General features: G+C 38.6%; 1 protein-coding gene across 1 annotated transcript in view; it reads left to right on the forward strand.

Moving 5' to 3' along the window:
* Positions 1 to 16688, forward strand: part of SLC2A9 (solute carrier family 2 member 9) — a 102451-nt gene that overhangs the window by 43743 nt on the left and 42020 nt on the right. The window contains exons 7-8 of the mRNA XM_069856332.1: positions 1642 to 1829; positions 6516 to 6626. Coding sequence (XP_069712433.1) covers positions 1642 to 1829; positions 6516 to 6626 — 299 coding nt within the window. The remainder of the gene's footprint in view (positions 1 to 1641; positions 1830 to 6515; positions 6627 to 16688) is intronic.

Consider the following 16688-nt stretch of genomic DNA (forward strand, 5'->3'; position numbering starts at 1 on the left):
GTTTCTGAAGGATTTAAAAATGCTGATCTCTCCTCTCCCAAGAGAGAAACTGGATATCAGAATAAATAAACATTATGAATTGTCTCAACACTCAGCAATGGTGAGTGTTCATCCCTTAAAAAATTACCCTTCTTGTTAAGCAGAATCACATAGAGCCCAGTAAAATGTAATATAAGTGCTAACTGCACCTGAAAATCTTTCCTAGAGACTGTTAGTTCCCTATGCTGCCAGACTGGGAGCGAGGCAGAGTGCACAGCATTGTGCATTCACCAGAGGGACACAGAAGGATGCTCCATGGAAGCTACAGTTCATTTGAGTGACCTATCCCTCACAACTTTGAAATGCCACTGTTTGATATTTTCATATGCTAGTTAAAGTTACATTTTATAACTTTGAAACCTAAATGGAGTCCACATGCTTGAATCATGACTTGTCAGTGTCTCTGGCTTTCTTAACCATCCAAGTCCTTTCTGTGATCCAAAAGAATGTGTACTTACTGAAAAATGTGAAGGTCATTTCTTTATAGGAAGTAGTATGCAAAGCTGTGGATAAAAGAATAATGGAGAAAAATGGATTTGGCCCTTAGGATAATTAAGCCAACTTATTCACTTAAAAATAGTAATTTTATGTGACCTGCTGTGTAAATGATTGGTTTTAGAGTTAGCATCCTACTGAGTCACAAAGCCTGTTGCCTTGTTGTGTGTACTCTTAATTGTTTCTCTACAGTCATTCCAAGATGATGAGCATTTTAAACATCTCTTAAAAAGCCAACTCCATGGCTATGTTCATAAAATTTTGGTTAAAGTATCTTCAGCATATATGATATCTTTAAAAAAGAGTTGGTGGAGGTAATCACCTCCATTAAGAAGTATCTGTTCATAGTAACTCTTGGAGGAGGTGTGAGATGGAAACTTCTATTATTCACAGAGAATGGATGTCTTAGTAAGTCATCAATGTGCAGTAATATAGTACTAAATGTTATGTTTTTCTGGGGAGATGAGATTGTTTTCTTGCTTACATTTGCAATGTAAATTCACTCCTACACCTCCAGCACTGACAAATAGGAAGTCTTGAACTACTCTGGATAATTCTTTCTAATATTAAATATCTTGTCAAAGTGAATTCTTGTCTATATCCTAGTAAAACCAGGAGGTAATAGGAAGAGCTGTTCCTTTCAAATGCCTGCATTTTCTTGGCTTACTAGACTTAAAGTACATTTTTATATGTTATTATTTCTCTAACCAATCTATCTCCAGCAATGAAGTCTGCTCTGTTGTTAGGCTGCAAAAGCAACCGCATCAGATAATGTTCAGAATTGCTTTGCTATTAAACCCTTTTTTTCAGATTACACAAGGTTCTGACTTTGCACTGGACCTTAAGCTATATTGTATGTGAAATAATATAAGTAGAGATCTAGTAGGGTGCCAAATAATTTGTATTCCTGTTGCAGTTTCTGAGATGGGTTGCAGGGATGAGCTAGGTCATACCCAGAGCAGCGTGATATTGTTGGCAGAGAATAATTAAGTTGTAGTCCATGTATGCCTCTTGTTTGTGTCACACTTCCATTTCTATGAAACAAGTCTGTTACGAATGCACATAGTGCCAAGTGTCTGGCCTAAAGTGCATGTCCTCTTTTTGTAGCATTTCAGACCTTCCTTGGGAAAGATGATGTGTCTCATGAAGTAGAAGAAGTTCTGGCAGAGTCTCGAGTCCAAAGAAACACCAAGTTAGTGTCGATACTTCAGCTTCTGAGAACCCGCGCTGTGCGATGGCAGGTCTTTACTGTGGTCATCACCATGGGCTGCTACCAGCTCTGTGGGCTAAATGCTGTAAGTGTCCTTCAGGCTGTGGCTTCTCCCAGAGTACTCCTTTCTTTCCTTCTTTCTAAGTTTGTGCTATACCATTCAACAAGCTCTATGACTTGCTGGTTTTGGCTATTTCTTATTAGTAAAGATTTTGTTACACCAGCGTGTGGGGAAGTCCATGAAAAGCTGCATTGTTTGGGGGGATTTCTTTGAACAAAAAGCTGGAGAAGCCTTGTTGTGTTAACTTTGAAGGAATATATGAAAAGTTAGCACAGATCAGCAAAGAAAGCATGCTGCTTCTGCTTCTGATAATCAGTTTCTGTATTTCTGGTTAGTTCTGATCTGGTCTCATATGCCCCATGCTTGTTCATGTTAGGTAAACTTGGTCTTTTCAGCAGACACTTCTGCCTGGGTTAATTCAATTCTGAACTTGTAGAAGTCAGCAAAAGTTCCTGGAGGTGATTTGAAGAGTTTGCACTAGATGTTTGATTTTTGTTGCTGTTTAATACAATTTGAAGAATAAGCTGTGCTTCAGTGTGACTTTCTTGGAAAGTGAAGCAGAAGAAGAAAAAAGACAAGAAACAGTCAACAGCGAGAAGTGCTGTTGACTATTAATGTATCTGAGGCTAATGGATATCAAAGTCTCCTTTTCCATCTGTCTGAATCTATTACATCAGCTAAGAGAGGGTTACAGGACAATTTGGATAGGAAGCAATACTTGGAGGTCATCTGGTCCAGTCCTCTGCCCAAAGCAGGACTGACTTCAGGGTTGACTCAGACTAGTGAGGGCTTTGTGCAGCTGAATTTTAAATATCTCCAAGGCCAAAGAGTCCACAACCTTCCTGGGCAATCTGTGACAGGTGTTTTCACCACTTACAGTGTGAAAAATGTTTTCTTTATGTCCAGCCTGAACTTTCCTTGCTGCAGCTTGTGACATCTGGGTTAGATGCTTTACATTGGCCAACACAAATGTTCTCATGAAGCACCTCAAAGCAAAAGGGGATTTTGTGCCAGTTCAAAGGTGTTAATTGCTTATATGTATGAAAGGCAATATTATTGCTACTGAAAGAAGCTCTTACTGTGGCTTTGTGCATTGCAGCATACCTCAACTATGTTTTTCCCCAAGGACTACTCAGTGATAATAAGCGTAAATGCTTCTGATATCTAAGACAACTAGTTCAGGCTTATCTTGGGTATCTGTGTAGCTTTAAAACTCTTAATACAAAGTAACTTATCCAAGACCATTTGAAAGATTAATGCAATTAAAACTCTGGCATCTAAAAAATTAATGAAATACTAGGAGGCAGCTAGAAGATTTTTTCATACTGTGAACTATAAAAAACAATTGTATAGGTGGCGTTTTCTTCTAATTGTAGGATTTCAGTGCTAATGACAGGCTATTTTGTTTCTCATTGTGGATAGTTTTTTAAGAAAAGAAATGGAATTATCTTGTCATCCAAACTTTCTATCAACACATAAGTGAAATAAAATGACATGCACACTAAGAAGCAGATTGTTAAAATAATGAAGCACATTTCCTACGAAAAAAAGAAAAAAGAATGCCAAAGCTAAATTTTCAGAGGAAGGAGTTTTGTGGTTTAGGTGATATTTAACAGATAACAGAAATGGTCTGGTATCCCATGGCAGAATAAACCCACAATCTCATAGCTTGAGTAGGGATGTGGAGGGATAGTGAGACTCATCCAGTATCAGAGTAGTTTTTAAGTGGTTTTAGGTGGCCATTTTGTGAAAATACGCCTCTGGAGAACTGTTTTTATCAGGAAATGTTTATCAGGTTGTTTGCTTTAAGCCTTACCTTTTTTGTTATTACTTCGTTTCACCTTCTTTGTAATGCCACTTAACATGAAAGAAAATTGTTCACACAAAATCTGCATTCTGAAATTGATTTTTAAAGTAGTTCATCCAGGCAAGACAAGCAAACAATAAAACAGGTCAAGAGAAACAGTTGGACCGCTTGATTAAGAGACCAGGTTTCAGTTCCTTGCATCTTCTGCATGGCTTTCCTGGCTGATCTTGGCCAAATTGCCTGCAGCTCAGAGATCAGGGGGTGGGTACAGGTGTGACAGATAGAATCTGAGTCTTGGTTTGCTTGGCTGCATCTGAGCTAATCCATTCCAGCTCAGGACAATCTATGATTCTGTGATAACCTTCTGGGTTATCTGCCAGCATCACTAAGAATTAACTGGCCACAATGCTTCCTTCGAACTCCTAGCTCCCATCATTTGCTTTGTCTGTAGTTCCTTGTTAGTCATTCTAGTCTTTTCCTCAACCGCCATCTGGGCAGGGCATATGGGAAAGCTGGACTTCTTCCGTGTGAGAACCTCAGGTCACTCTCCAGGAAAATTACCAACTGGCAGACTTACTTCTGTAATCGTCCTGCTGGTATCTGAAAACAGTTCCTTCCATTTAAGGCATTTACTTTAAAATAAAACTTTGTTTTTCTTAAAAACAGTATGTTGGTTTCCACATGGAACAGAAATGACGGTGAAGCCCTGATCATATTGATGTATTCAATTATAATGAAATGCCAGTCTGACCTAAGTTGACATAAATAAATGAATCCATATTAGTCTCTCCACATCTGATAAAATTTATCCATGATACTCATCATGCATAATAAATTTATCTTCCACCATTATGTCTCAGTTCTAAAGAATACACAATACAATATTTTAAAGAATACATCACTACAGTGGTGTTCTCATTGGTGAACGTTATCCTTTTTCATATCAAGAAATACAGTGCGCTGTGTATTGCTTTGAGAGTCATTCCCAGGTGGGATCCAAAGGCTTCTGTGGGGGCCATCCTCGAGGGAGGGACTGTACTTCAAATGCAAGAAATCATACAGGGTATTGGAAGCCATGCAGCAATGCGTGTTTTCAGTTTGCAAAAGACTTACAAAGCACGTGCTTCATGCTTACTATAGTGAAGATCTGGCGTCAGGTAGTGTAGGAAGAGATGAGTATGCACTATGCGGCGTGTATCTAGTATGCAACACAATGCATGTCAGTGTTGCCACCCAGCCATGTTTTTTGTTGCTTTGTTTTCCTTTCTGTTTTGTTTGCCTGGCTTCTAACTTTCATTTCATGAATTTTATATCCTGCAGTATAGAGAAAAATATTACTTCCATTACGGTTTTGTGCTACCATGTTTTACTTATCACTAGACACGGGTATGGAAGATGAATAGGTTGTCAGAGTACTGGGTCTCAAAAACAGTGTCATTTGTCATAAACAGACGGAATTGGGAGCTGATCCTCCATTTCACTTCAGTCCGTGCTCTGCATCAGCAAGGCAAATGAAATGCACAATTAACACCAGCTTATGCTACAAAAAAGCAGGTTACCTCACACTGAGAGGTTTGCTGCTGGCAGCAACTACTGGAACAGAGCTGATGTGCCAGTAGTAGGCATAAAAGTCTTAAGTCAGCTTTGCTTTATCTGTACAGTGATATAGGTGACTTTTTTGTCCTTGTAGCATGTGCATAATATGCTTATGGACAGCAAGGTTTTCCTCATGAGGTCAAAATGCTTCCATTCATCAGATAAGCCTTTTCTTTAGCAGTGCCTGCCCTCTTAGTGTTTGTCACAAAGACAGCATATGTCAAAAAATATCACTGCTGATTTTATGTTTAGTGCCATTGGTACCTTTGGCTTTCAGTTTTGTATACACAAGTACAAAAACCACAGGCTGTTGTTTAGAACTTTATTGTCTTCTGGTAGTCAGTTGTTTCAGTTGTTCTTCATCTTCTCTAGTAAATCAGTTATCTTTTCTCTTTCCAGGGCAGTCTGTCTTTGTTGCATGCTTTTGGCAGCCAAAAACTTTGACAAGTGTTTTGTTGTCACCCTGAGTCCAACATAAATATCATATGGTTTTCCGACTTTATTTGTGATGTGAATGAGGTTTTGCTACTTACTAGACTTGTTACTTCAGTGTATTACCACTATGTATTTTCTGTCTGGATATTGTCACCACTAGGTATGAGTTTACTGAAAGTAAAAAAAAAAAAAATGTTCTAAGCTGGTGACCATATGCTGTCTGGGTTTCTATCCATTCATGACAGCTCCTTCTAGCTTGTGATTTATTTCATAATAAAAGAAGCAGTTTACTTTTCACCAATCAGCTCTCACTCTAAAAGTATCTTTTCTTTCTGTTGATAATAGAGAGATTTGAGTGATGGCTTGACTTAAGATGTTCATGCTGCAGTAAGGGTCAAGTGAGATAAATCTATCATTTTCTGCCTGAAAAGGAGCAGTTTCTGCTGTGCCTCTCAGCATCTGTTTCCTGTTATCTCCTCTGTTGCTAGATGCCATTGAATTATTCTATAAAGCCATTCAGATCTGCTTTTTAAGCAGAGGGGCTCAACCACATGAGACCTATTTGTATCCTCTTGTTCAAGCTTAAAGTGAGTGTCTTTGATTTACCCCTAAAGTGAATTAAGCTAAACTGAGTTACAGTTTCTTGTAATTCTGCCAAGGTCTGCAAGCAGAAGTACTACAGTGTTTTGAGTAATCTACCTGAAATTTGCACCTTTCCTTCATTTGCTGTCTTGTCCAGCCCTCAGTCATTCAAGAGTGCTCAGTGTTTCAACAAGTCTGGTCTCTGGCAGATTAGGTTCTTGAACTGAATACCCATATGTTGTAATTCAAACTGTAATAATTGATAACTCATTTTCTTCTCTCTGATACAGATCTGGTACTACACAAACAACATCTTTAGTGAAGCTGGGATCAATCGTGAAACAATCCCCTACGTCACTCTAAGTACTGGTGCTGTTGAGACTGTGGCTGCTGTTTTTTCTGTAAGTATAGTTATAAAAATCCACTAACATGCTTGATATTTAAATTAGTGATTTTATTTCTTTACACAGGTTAAAATATAAACAGAATAGTATATTGAAGATTGTGTAATGGTTTATAAAACAATTGAAAATACTATTTCTAGGCTTAGGATGCTCTCTAGTTTTAGTTGCATAAAAGGAGCATAAAATGTTGATATATCCTGAGATGTTTTGTGTGAGTGTATGATTGAAGAGAAAGGAGGCAGGAAGAGCGAGGCTCAAAGTATATGAAGTTATAACTCTTAAATTACCTCACCTGGTAGAATGACTTTACCTTGTAGTAATTTACTCACATCTCAGAGTCTTCTCATGTGCCTGCTGGGAAGCAGACAGTGTTGTTGGAGAAGGCTCAGGCATAGTACAGCTAGGTGTGTTTACTGTGGATCACAGAAACAGCCGTATGTTTCACTGGGCATAGTTTAATGACAAATATTCCATAGCAGCTTATGAACAAGTGAGGAAAATTCTTCAGCCATTTGAAACTTTAGAGGTAAATGTTAGTAACCCAGCTTGTTGGAAACGTAAGCCAGCAGACTAGAACAAGGTTGTCCCATGTTGTGTTAAATTTTGCTATCTCGTTCACTAAGAGCAACCAAGCATCCTTTCATTATACATGAGCTCCTGAGTAGGTCGTATACCTTTGTTATGCATTCATAGGAACAGAAGATATTAATAGAGAAAATTATCCATGCACATTTTTTTTCATTCTTATTTCAAAATGGAAAAGTTGACTGAGGAAAAAAAAATACACACTAAATGAGCAAACAGAAACTGGAAGTTTTAGCAGGTAAATACACCAGTAATTGCTGAAGGAAATATACTTCTGTTTGCAGTGCAATGAGAAACAAGGAGAGAGGTCTTAGGAATAGAAAGTTCCAAACAACTAATTACTCTTTTCTTTCTTTGTTAGAATTATTCCTTATCTTCATATGTTCTGTACCAAGTGTATTTGCACAATGCTGGACATACCAGACAAGCATTTTTAAATGCCAGAAAGAATAGTTTTGGCAAAAAAATCCTTTCCAGTGGCAGAGCAACTGCTTATGACCTATAAAACGTTGAACTAAATCTAGCTATCAAGTGTATTTTCTTATAGTCTAGGACATAAGGACTCTCAAAGGTCACAAAGATCTCCCTCTGGTCTTTGTAAATTCCCAAATATAAATTCCCATATGTAAATATGTTTTGGGGTAAAACATCTCTTTTTTCTTTAATTAGAAGTGGAAATAGTAAAGTACAGAAATTTGTACCTTTCAGAATTTCTTCTTCATGATACTGCAGAAATGCTTGCTTAACTATTTAAGTTACATATGTAAAAGTAATAATGATAATTATTCTAGTTATTTATGTGAAGAATACGCCTCTCTAGTGGAAACAAATGAAAATTACTTGGAGATTATTTCATGATAGTGAAGCCATTCTGTAAATAGGTCCTGTCATCTTTTCAGTTCTTTCTGTGCTGTCTGTTTGTGGGGCTTATTCCAAGCACACTGATCATACATAATGGGGTGATGTGTCCACTTTGGTTCCTAGTATGTGTTTTTAAAACATTTTCTGTTTAGGGTACTTGCTGTGCCTCTGGAAATATTTATGTACTGTCAACTCCAAACCCTTCAAATTTGCTCTTTCAATTCAAGAGAAATGCTGTTTTGTAGCCCTAATTTTATTTCAGTAATCGTCATTGCTGCTGTTAAGAGGAACAACAATATGAATTTGGTTTTTCAGTTAAAGGGTTTGCAGCTTCTCATTTCTACAATAAATTCCTCTACATTTTTTTCATGTACTGGACTTCAGTAAAGCCTTTGACACAGTTTCTCAGCATTCTGCTTGAGAAGCTGTCAGCCTCTGGCCTGGACAGGCGCACACTCTCCTGGGTGGAAAACTGGTTGGATGGCCGGGCCCAGAGAGTGGTGGGAAATGGTGTGAAATCCAGCTGGAGGCCAGTGACAAGTGGGGTTCCCCAGGGCTCAGGGCTGGGTCCAGCCCTGTTCAATGTCTTCATCAATGATCTGGATGAAGGCATCGAGTGCACCCTTAGCAAGTTTGCGGACGACACTAAGCTGGGTGGAAGTGTCGATCTGCTGGAGGGTCGGGAGGCTCTGCAAAGGGATCTGAACAGGCTGGACCGCTGGGCAGAGTCCAATGGCATGAGGTTTAACAAGGCCAAATGCCAGGTCCTGCACTTGGGGCACAACAACCCTATGCAGTGCTACAGACTAGGAGAAGTCTGTCTAGAAAGCTGCCTGGAGGAGAGGGACCTGGGGGTGTTGGTTGACAACCGACTGAATATGAGCCAGCAGCGTGCCCAGGTGGCCAAGAAGGCCAATGGCATCTTGGCTTGTATCAGAAATGGCGTGACCAGCAGGTCCAGGGAGGTTATTCTCCCTCTGTACTCGGCACTGGTGAGACCGCTCCTCGAATCCTGTGTTCAGTTCTGGGCCCCTCACCACAAGAAGGATGTTGAGGCTCTGGAGTGAGTCCAGAGAAGAGCAACAAAGCTGGTGAAGGGGCTGGAGAACAAGTCTTATGAGGAGCGGCTGAGAGAACTGGGGTTGTTTAGCCTGGAGAAGAGGAGGCTGAGGGGTGACCTCATTGCTCTCTACAACTACCTGAAAGGAGGTGGAAGAGAGGAGGTGCTGGCCTCTTCTCCCAAGTAACAGGGGGCAGGACAAGAGGGAATGGCCTCAAGCTCCGCCAGGGGAGATTTAGGCTGGACATTAGGAAAAAATTCTTCACAGAAAGGGTCATTGGGCCCTGGAACAGGCTGCCCAGGGAGGTGGTTGAATCAGCTGTGGTTGCCCCATCCCTGGAGGTGTTCAAGGCCAGGTTGGATGGGGCCTTGGGTAACCTGATGTAGTGGGATGTCCCTGCCCATGGCAGGGGGGTTGGAACTAGATGATCTTTGAGGTCCCTTTCAACCCTAACTATTCTATGGTTCTATGATTCTATCTCCAATCATTATGTGCGTGTTAGGTGGTCATGAGACTCTGTGCCTCAGTAAGAAGACTTGGAGTTCATCCATGGATGAGCCTCATGCTAAAGGAAAACATTAAAATACATCTATTTCACAGAGAAGCAAAGTAATATTTACGAGATAAAATATAACTCAAACTGCAAAAAATTGAACCTTTCCCTTTAACGTGTCTTCTGGCAGCAGCAGCATAATAGCAATAATGTTGATATGGTCCTTGAAGAAAGGCAGACAACATCCCATCCTTTTCCTAGCTGTGTATTGACTCAGATCAATTGATATGCCTGCTAGTAGCATGCTTTGCCTACAGCTCCTTCCCTCTTCCTCTTAATCTAAAGCCATGCTGAAAGAGACTGAAAGACACTAAAAAAAATTAAATGTGTACGTCATCATTTTCCTATAATTTATATAATTTTGCCACTCCTGCTTACTTCATCACTTCCTAGTTTACTTGATGAAATACCTGTGTTGTAGCATTGTGTACCTGGTGCATTGGCTTCTCCCTAGGGAGATAAACTTTCTGTATGCTTTTTGGTCAATAGTACACTTCTCCACCCACAACACTGAACACAAATTCAGTTTAGGAGACTGACTAGACAAGTACTTTTTAGCAAGAGAGCCCATAAATTTCAGTTTGCTCCTGGAGTAGTTTAATATCCTTCGGAATTAAATGCCGAAGAGGTTTCCTACAGACATGTCTCAGCATTAAGTTATCTAAACTGATGCTGTGCTTTGAAGCAGGATGGAATATACCTAAGTAGTTCCCTGACAAATGTAGTATCATAGAATTGTTCAGGTTGGAAAAGACCTTTAAGATCATCAAGTCCAACCATAAACCTAACACTGCCACTGTTTATTAGAAGTTTGTTCTTTCAATTCTACAGTAAGTAAACTCCACAAACTTAGTTAATCTTTAGTAAGATTGATTACTGTGGCTTTTTTTGTAATTTGTAGGTTAATTTAATTTAGTTGTTGAATCACTCTCAGTGGACAGAAAGAAAAATTTACCAGTGCCTTTCTTTGACAAGGCAACTGCCTGAATGGAAAGGGAGACAAAAGTAAATGTGTGAAAAGATTCCTCCCCCACTCCATGAAACCAGCATAAAATAAAGGGAATGTTATTCAAATTAGGCATCCTGCATCCAATTTTGCCATCTGTGGCATCACATTTTCTTTATATGATGTTCAGAGAAAGATAGTAGCTATGACTATGTTAGGAAGATTGTGTCTTCCCATAAGGTGATGCATCAAGGTGTTACTAATGTGCCTCCCAAACCCTATGACAGAGACCAGCCATGCAAAGCCTGGAATAAGTTGAAATATAATTCAGTTGTAGACCACAAAAGAATACCAGAAATCCATTGCAGTATCACACAGAAGTCAAGGAAGCCAGCTTTCTTAGGTGAGATGACATTAATCTGCTTTAGGATGTCATGAGAAAGGCCTCTTAGACTTGTTCTATGTTTTCATTAATGTTAATATATCTTAACATACAAGAAGGAATTCCCTGCTCAGGACATGGTACATCTTAACACACCTGTACTTCAGACAGTTCATTAAGTGTTCTCATCCCTAACACTTTTTCTCCATGGGATCCAAAGGGTAGTGCAAGAATGTCCATAGAAACACTGTGGCTCCACTGGGGTCAGAACAGGAAGAAATATGTTCCAGTGACAGTTGTAGCACGTGGGAAAAACGGGTCAACAAATACTTCTGCTTCAGGATTCTTAGGAATTTTTGCTACGATCTAATTTTTGGTAATACTTTTAATGCTGTTCCCATGTGACATTATTTGCAGCAGGACAGAATGAACCTTCACCTACCATAGTCCCCAGCAGGCTGTAAGTAGAGGAACACACAGCATTTTCCCCTTTTGCTCCCCTCACCCTGGCAGGTTGTTGCTCAAGGAGTACTAGAATTAGAAGGTAATGTCTTTGCCTTTAATAGCCTGTATATAATTTATTCTTTGAATTTATACAGTTGCTTTTCAACTTTTCTATGTTGTTAGAACCCACAGCATCCTAAAGCTGTGAATTTCACATTTTTTTGTACATATTGTATGAGAAAGTCCATCATGTTGAGATTAGAGAGTTTAATATACAGCAGGTGTGGGCTGGATGAAATTATAACAGTGTGGATGCTCAGCTTACTGCAAAACTATTCTTAGAGAGTAGCTATCAACACTTCACTTTCGTACAAAGAAATATCAAGTGGCATTCAGTGCTGGGTCATCCTGGATCAATTAATCATAAAACTATCCATTAATAATATGGAAGACGTAAAAAAGAGCCAGCAATGTCATTCAAAAGCTCCAAAGTGAAAGACTCAAAACCACATTTGCCAGAATTGTGGAAGATCGTAAGAAGCTGGACATGTGTCCTGAAATTGGTGAGATGAAATTCAGCAAGACACCACACCCAGTACTGCACTTCAAGAAGGAAAAAAACTGATCATGTGCGCAAATACAAAATGTCATGTGGAACTGTGTCAGAAAGCTTACTGAAGTCAAAATCTATCATGTTTTTCATTTTCCATCAACTCAGCCTCCGCTCTGACAGTGAAAGAAGTCATACCGATCTGCACCAAGCAAATCTGTTTTGACTGTTCTTATCACCTTAGTCCCCTCTAGCTGCTGTCAGACCATTTGATCAGTTAATAATTCATCCTAATGTACTAGTGGGAAAGAAAGCAAGACGCTCTCTTCTTTCTCCCTGCGTAAAGGAAGATAGGTGCTCCATCTGACCAGGTACAGCACTTTCAATTATTGCCATCAGCTCACAAGATTTCTGGGATTTTTATTAATCATCTTTATGAAAGCTTAATTTTAACTAATAAGTTGTGAGGTGAAAAATAGTCCTTAGTCAACATGCTATTGCATATTGATTTGGGGGAAAGAGTTACCTGGCACCAAAGACGACTAATTTTATCCAAGAGAAATATTTATGCTGCTCATCATCTATAATTTTAAGAAGCCATATATAGATGCCTATATGAGCAAACAGTTGGCTTCCAAAATTACCTACCCCACTAATTTGTTTTGCTAATATAAAATTTCAATTGCATGAATTTTTAGGTTATTTACACGTGCTTTGCTCAGTCTCATGAAAGCACTCCTAAGTATTTCTAATAACTGAAATCCAAAAAACTACTTGGTGATTCATTTGGGCATGTAAGATGCTGAATTCTTTTAGACGTGGGGAGTCGTTTATTATTCCCTAGTCACAAATTCATCCTCATTTTGGACCTTAAGTGTAAAAATGTGCAATCTTTATGGAGCAAATTTGTGAGTGGAAAACCACTCAGATTCACATCACTGTACCAGGCAAAATGTAATCAGAAAGAATCAGCAGTACAAAAAAAAGAAATATGGACAAAGCACCTTCCCAGACCATGGTATTTGTTGATGGCCAGAGTGCATGTGGGCACATTTTCATTGCAGGGTGAATCATAGATTGTGACTGTGTTAATGCATACTGCATAAATCCACAAGGGCTCAATGGAATTGCTTTTAGACAAAGGCACTATTCCTTCTTAATCATTTTATTACACTTCGGCTCTCAGATAGACAAAGATTATGCGTGTTGAAGGAAGCATGTAGTGCCTTCTGGGAGAAAAAGTCTCCTTATGAAGGTCTACCTTAAAATACCCCTTCTAAATCCCAAGATATAGCGAGTTAGAGACTGCATTTATGTAGAACAAATTCTTTTGCTGGATATATTCAGAAACTGAACGTTTTAAGGATGTATCTCCTGCATTTGAATATTAAAAAAATTTGAGGTTGAGTGGGTTTTTTTGCCCAATCTGTACAAGATGGTCTGCATCAGGGCATTCAACTGCCATCATTGGAAAATAAAACACCAGACATGGTAATCTGTCATAGGTCAAGGTCAGCATCTAGTCTAGCTTTTATAACATAAACCTGACACAAGACAAAACTTAGTGCTTTTAACAAAAAAAAAAAATCATCAACAGGAGGAGATTTGCTTCAAAAATATCTACAGTTTCCTGCAGGGACATACTAGGATAAGGTGATGGGCTTTTTTTAATGCTGTTCCAAGGCCTGTTCCCCAGCCCTAATGAGTCAAAAAGAGACTGTCTAAAGCTCATTCCTGAATGGACTCTGTGTTGGTCATGCTGGTCTGGCAGACATTGAGTGTGAGACCCTCTTTAGTGAACAGAAAATTTCACTTTTAAGTGAAGCTGATCACAGATGCTTTAATCAAAATAGTTCAAACTGAGCTTAGAAATTTAGCAATCAGTTCCACCCTTCACTGAGAGTAATCCCTAGTCTATTACCTTTGGATATGTGGAATCTCATCTTCTCATAACATTAACACAGATGCAAGTATAAGATATAAGAGCCAGGGTAGGCACAGATTTATTTAAGACTTGTGCTTATGTGATCAAACTTGGTGCTAGGCCTCTAAATTCCAGTTTAGATATTAAAATATTTGTTTTACACTGTATAGTTCATATGGTAAGCAAATGATATGCATAAAAATATGAATCAAAAAAACAGTTTATGACCGTCAATTTCCTGTTCCTCTCCTGCTTCTGAATGCAAGATGCTACACATTGCGTCATCAATAGACCTGACAGTAATATAAATGGGATTATCCATTTTAATCCTGGTATTTAAAATGGGAATAACACAAAATAACTTGTCACATTAAGCCTGAATCTAGACATACAGTCTTACCTATATCCAAAATACATGAGAAAGTGTAGCTACTCTGGATGTCAGCACATAGATCAAACTTACAGAGCTGAGACATGAATAAAATCTAGTAGGGTTTTCTTACTATAATTTAGGGCCAGTGAATAAGAAAGGGATAGCATTCAGTGATCTCCTGCACGGGCTTGCTTACACATTCATTTTACACAGAGAAGCTTGTCTGATCTTTTTTAATGATGTCTGCTTTCATTATGTCAGTCCCAGTATCTGCATCTGACTCAAGTGAAAAGACTGACATTTACTTTTTTAACTTTATTCACAAGTGTTTCCTGCCAGACAAAAAAATAAGTGGTATGAACTGTTAATTTAGTTTGTAAATCGATTGCCTTATTACCATCAAACATTTGTGCTGAGAGAATTTTGGTTGCAATATTTTTTATGCATTTTCAGTCCTTCCAGTGTGTTAATTACTGTGACTGGGTATAGGCTTCTGTAAATGCATGTTTATGGTCAGATATAAACAAGTATCCTACACAGTTTGGCGAACAACTGTGTGTGTATGACAGAAGAGAGTTGTAAGATTCTTTTTTTTTCTGTGCTTCATCATATACTGAATTTCTTGTTTTTTTATTTAGTTTATCATATAGTATATTGTCGCTTGTTATAGGTCTTCATTAGGTAACAGTTATCGGTGCACAGCAATAGAAAATTGAGAACTATGAATACTTGAAAACTGGTGAATCATCTTCTACTTCTAATGAGTCATAAACATCTTAGTAAGTTTTGCCAGTTAACAAGTTTTGGATTTGTATAATCATAACTAAAAATCAAGTTGTTGTCTGTTTATAACCTCAGAACTAAGGAAACTTGTTGTCGTAGAAGACATTAGACTTTTCTTTTCAAATGTTTGATGAAACTTCAGGGTTTATCTCAGCTTTTATTTTTTCCATCAAGAAAAGGACAAAAACAGTTCAGCAGAGAAATTTGAGATGCTGATGTATTGTCATAGGTTTTTGTAAGATATCCTCAAAAATAAATAAAAGTTTAGTTAGAAATACTGTAGACCTAAACAACTTGATGGACTGGCTGTTGAAGCATCTGTGTGCTTCAATGATTCAAAAAACCTTTTTGGCCTTGATGAAAGATGGTGCCTCCTGAGAGGCTTTTCTGTTGTGGATTGGAACCCAGTTGAACAACATCAATCTGCCACCCACTGAGTCCTGGGATGCTTCTGCATTCCCTCCTGACCAGCAGAGCCACAGACCCATGTCTTTCCAAACATAAATGCTGTCTTTCACGAGACCACAGCTCTGTAAGGTAGGGAGCATGGTTTTGATTGTTGCACTTGGCTACATGAGCTTGATCCTGTATAGTATCACATTTCAGCAGAGACGGATGTGCCTCTTTTTAATCCGTGCCATAAGCAGATGTTTTTCATTGGATCGGAACTGGTGATATAGGTCACGCACTTGAACAAATTACAGGTGTCCTTACCTTTAAAATGGAAGTAGACATTTTTCTACCCATAACTGTGTGAGTTAATCGTGTCTACTTGAAAAGCTTTCTGAGTCTGTATTTCCTAGGTTTATTAGTGTTGTCAGTGTACTTGACTTGATAGCGACTTTGGAAATGATTATACAAGTGTTGGCAATTCTCGTACATCATGGCATCCCTGTGAATTAGGACAGATTTGCTGCTTATTTTTTCCAGTGAACAACGTTGGCTCATTCCATAATCACAAGATATGTCAGCAAGAATTGTACATGTAAATTCTTTGGTGCAGAAGCTGCAAGTAGTACCCAGAAGCTGAAGCATTCAAGTTCCTCATTTTTACTGTATTAAATAAAGAGCAGTGATGAATGCTTGGAAACCTGGCATCAGCTCAGGGAAAATAAATGGCTGCACATGGATTTTCTTTATTTCTTCCTGTATCATCTCTGAAGAAAAAAGAATTTAAATGTATTAGACCCTATTATTCTTTTATGTAAAATGGATACCGAGCCCACTGCTGTAATTGTGTCTGTGCTCATCTCAGTTAAAACCAGGAGTTCCTCACCAGCCCACCTACAGTTGCCTAAACATGTCCAGACTAGTTATTCTGAAATCTATATTTGCTTTTCTTTAAACTTTATAACCAGAAACAATCTAGCACTTTTTTCCCATGTTTTGCTCTTTACGAGAGCCGTCTATGAACCTTTTTCCCTCTAGGAGAAACATTCATCCCTTACCCCATTGTAATGCAAAACCCGCCAGCTAGTGATAACAAGATTATTTAATCATGACCAGCAATCCAGAATTGAAAAAAATAATGGAAATTCCCTGGTGTGGCAAATTACATGTGCAGCATCTATTGCTGAACATGTAATTCATATCAAAA

Source organism: Phaenicophaeus curvirostris, chromosome 4 (genome assembly GCF_032191515.1).
Source record: "Phaenicophaeus curvirostris isolate KB17595 chromosome 4, BPBGC_Pcur_1.0, whole genome shotgun sequence".
Taxonomy (NCBI): domain Eukaryota; kingdom Metazoa; phylum Chordata; class Aves; order Cuculiformes; family Cuculidae; genus Phaenicophaeus; species Phaenicophaeus curvirostris.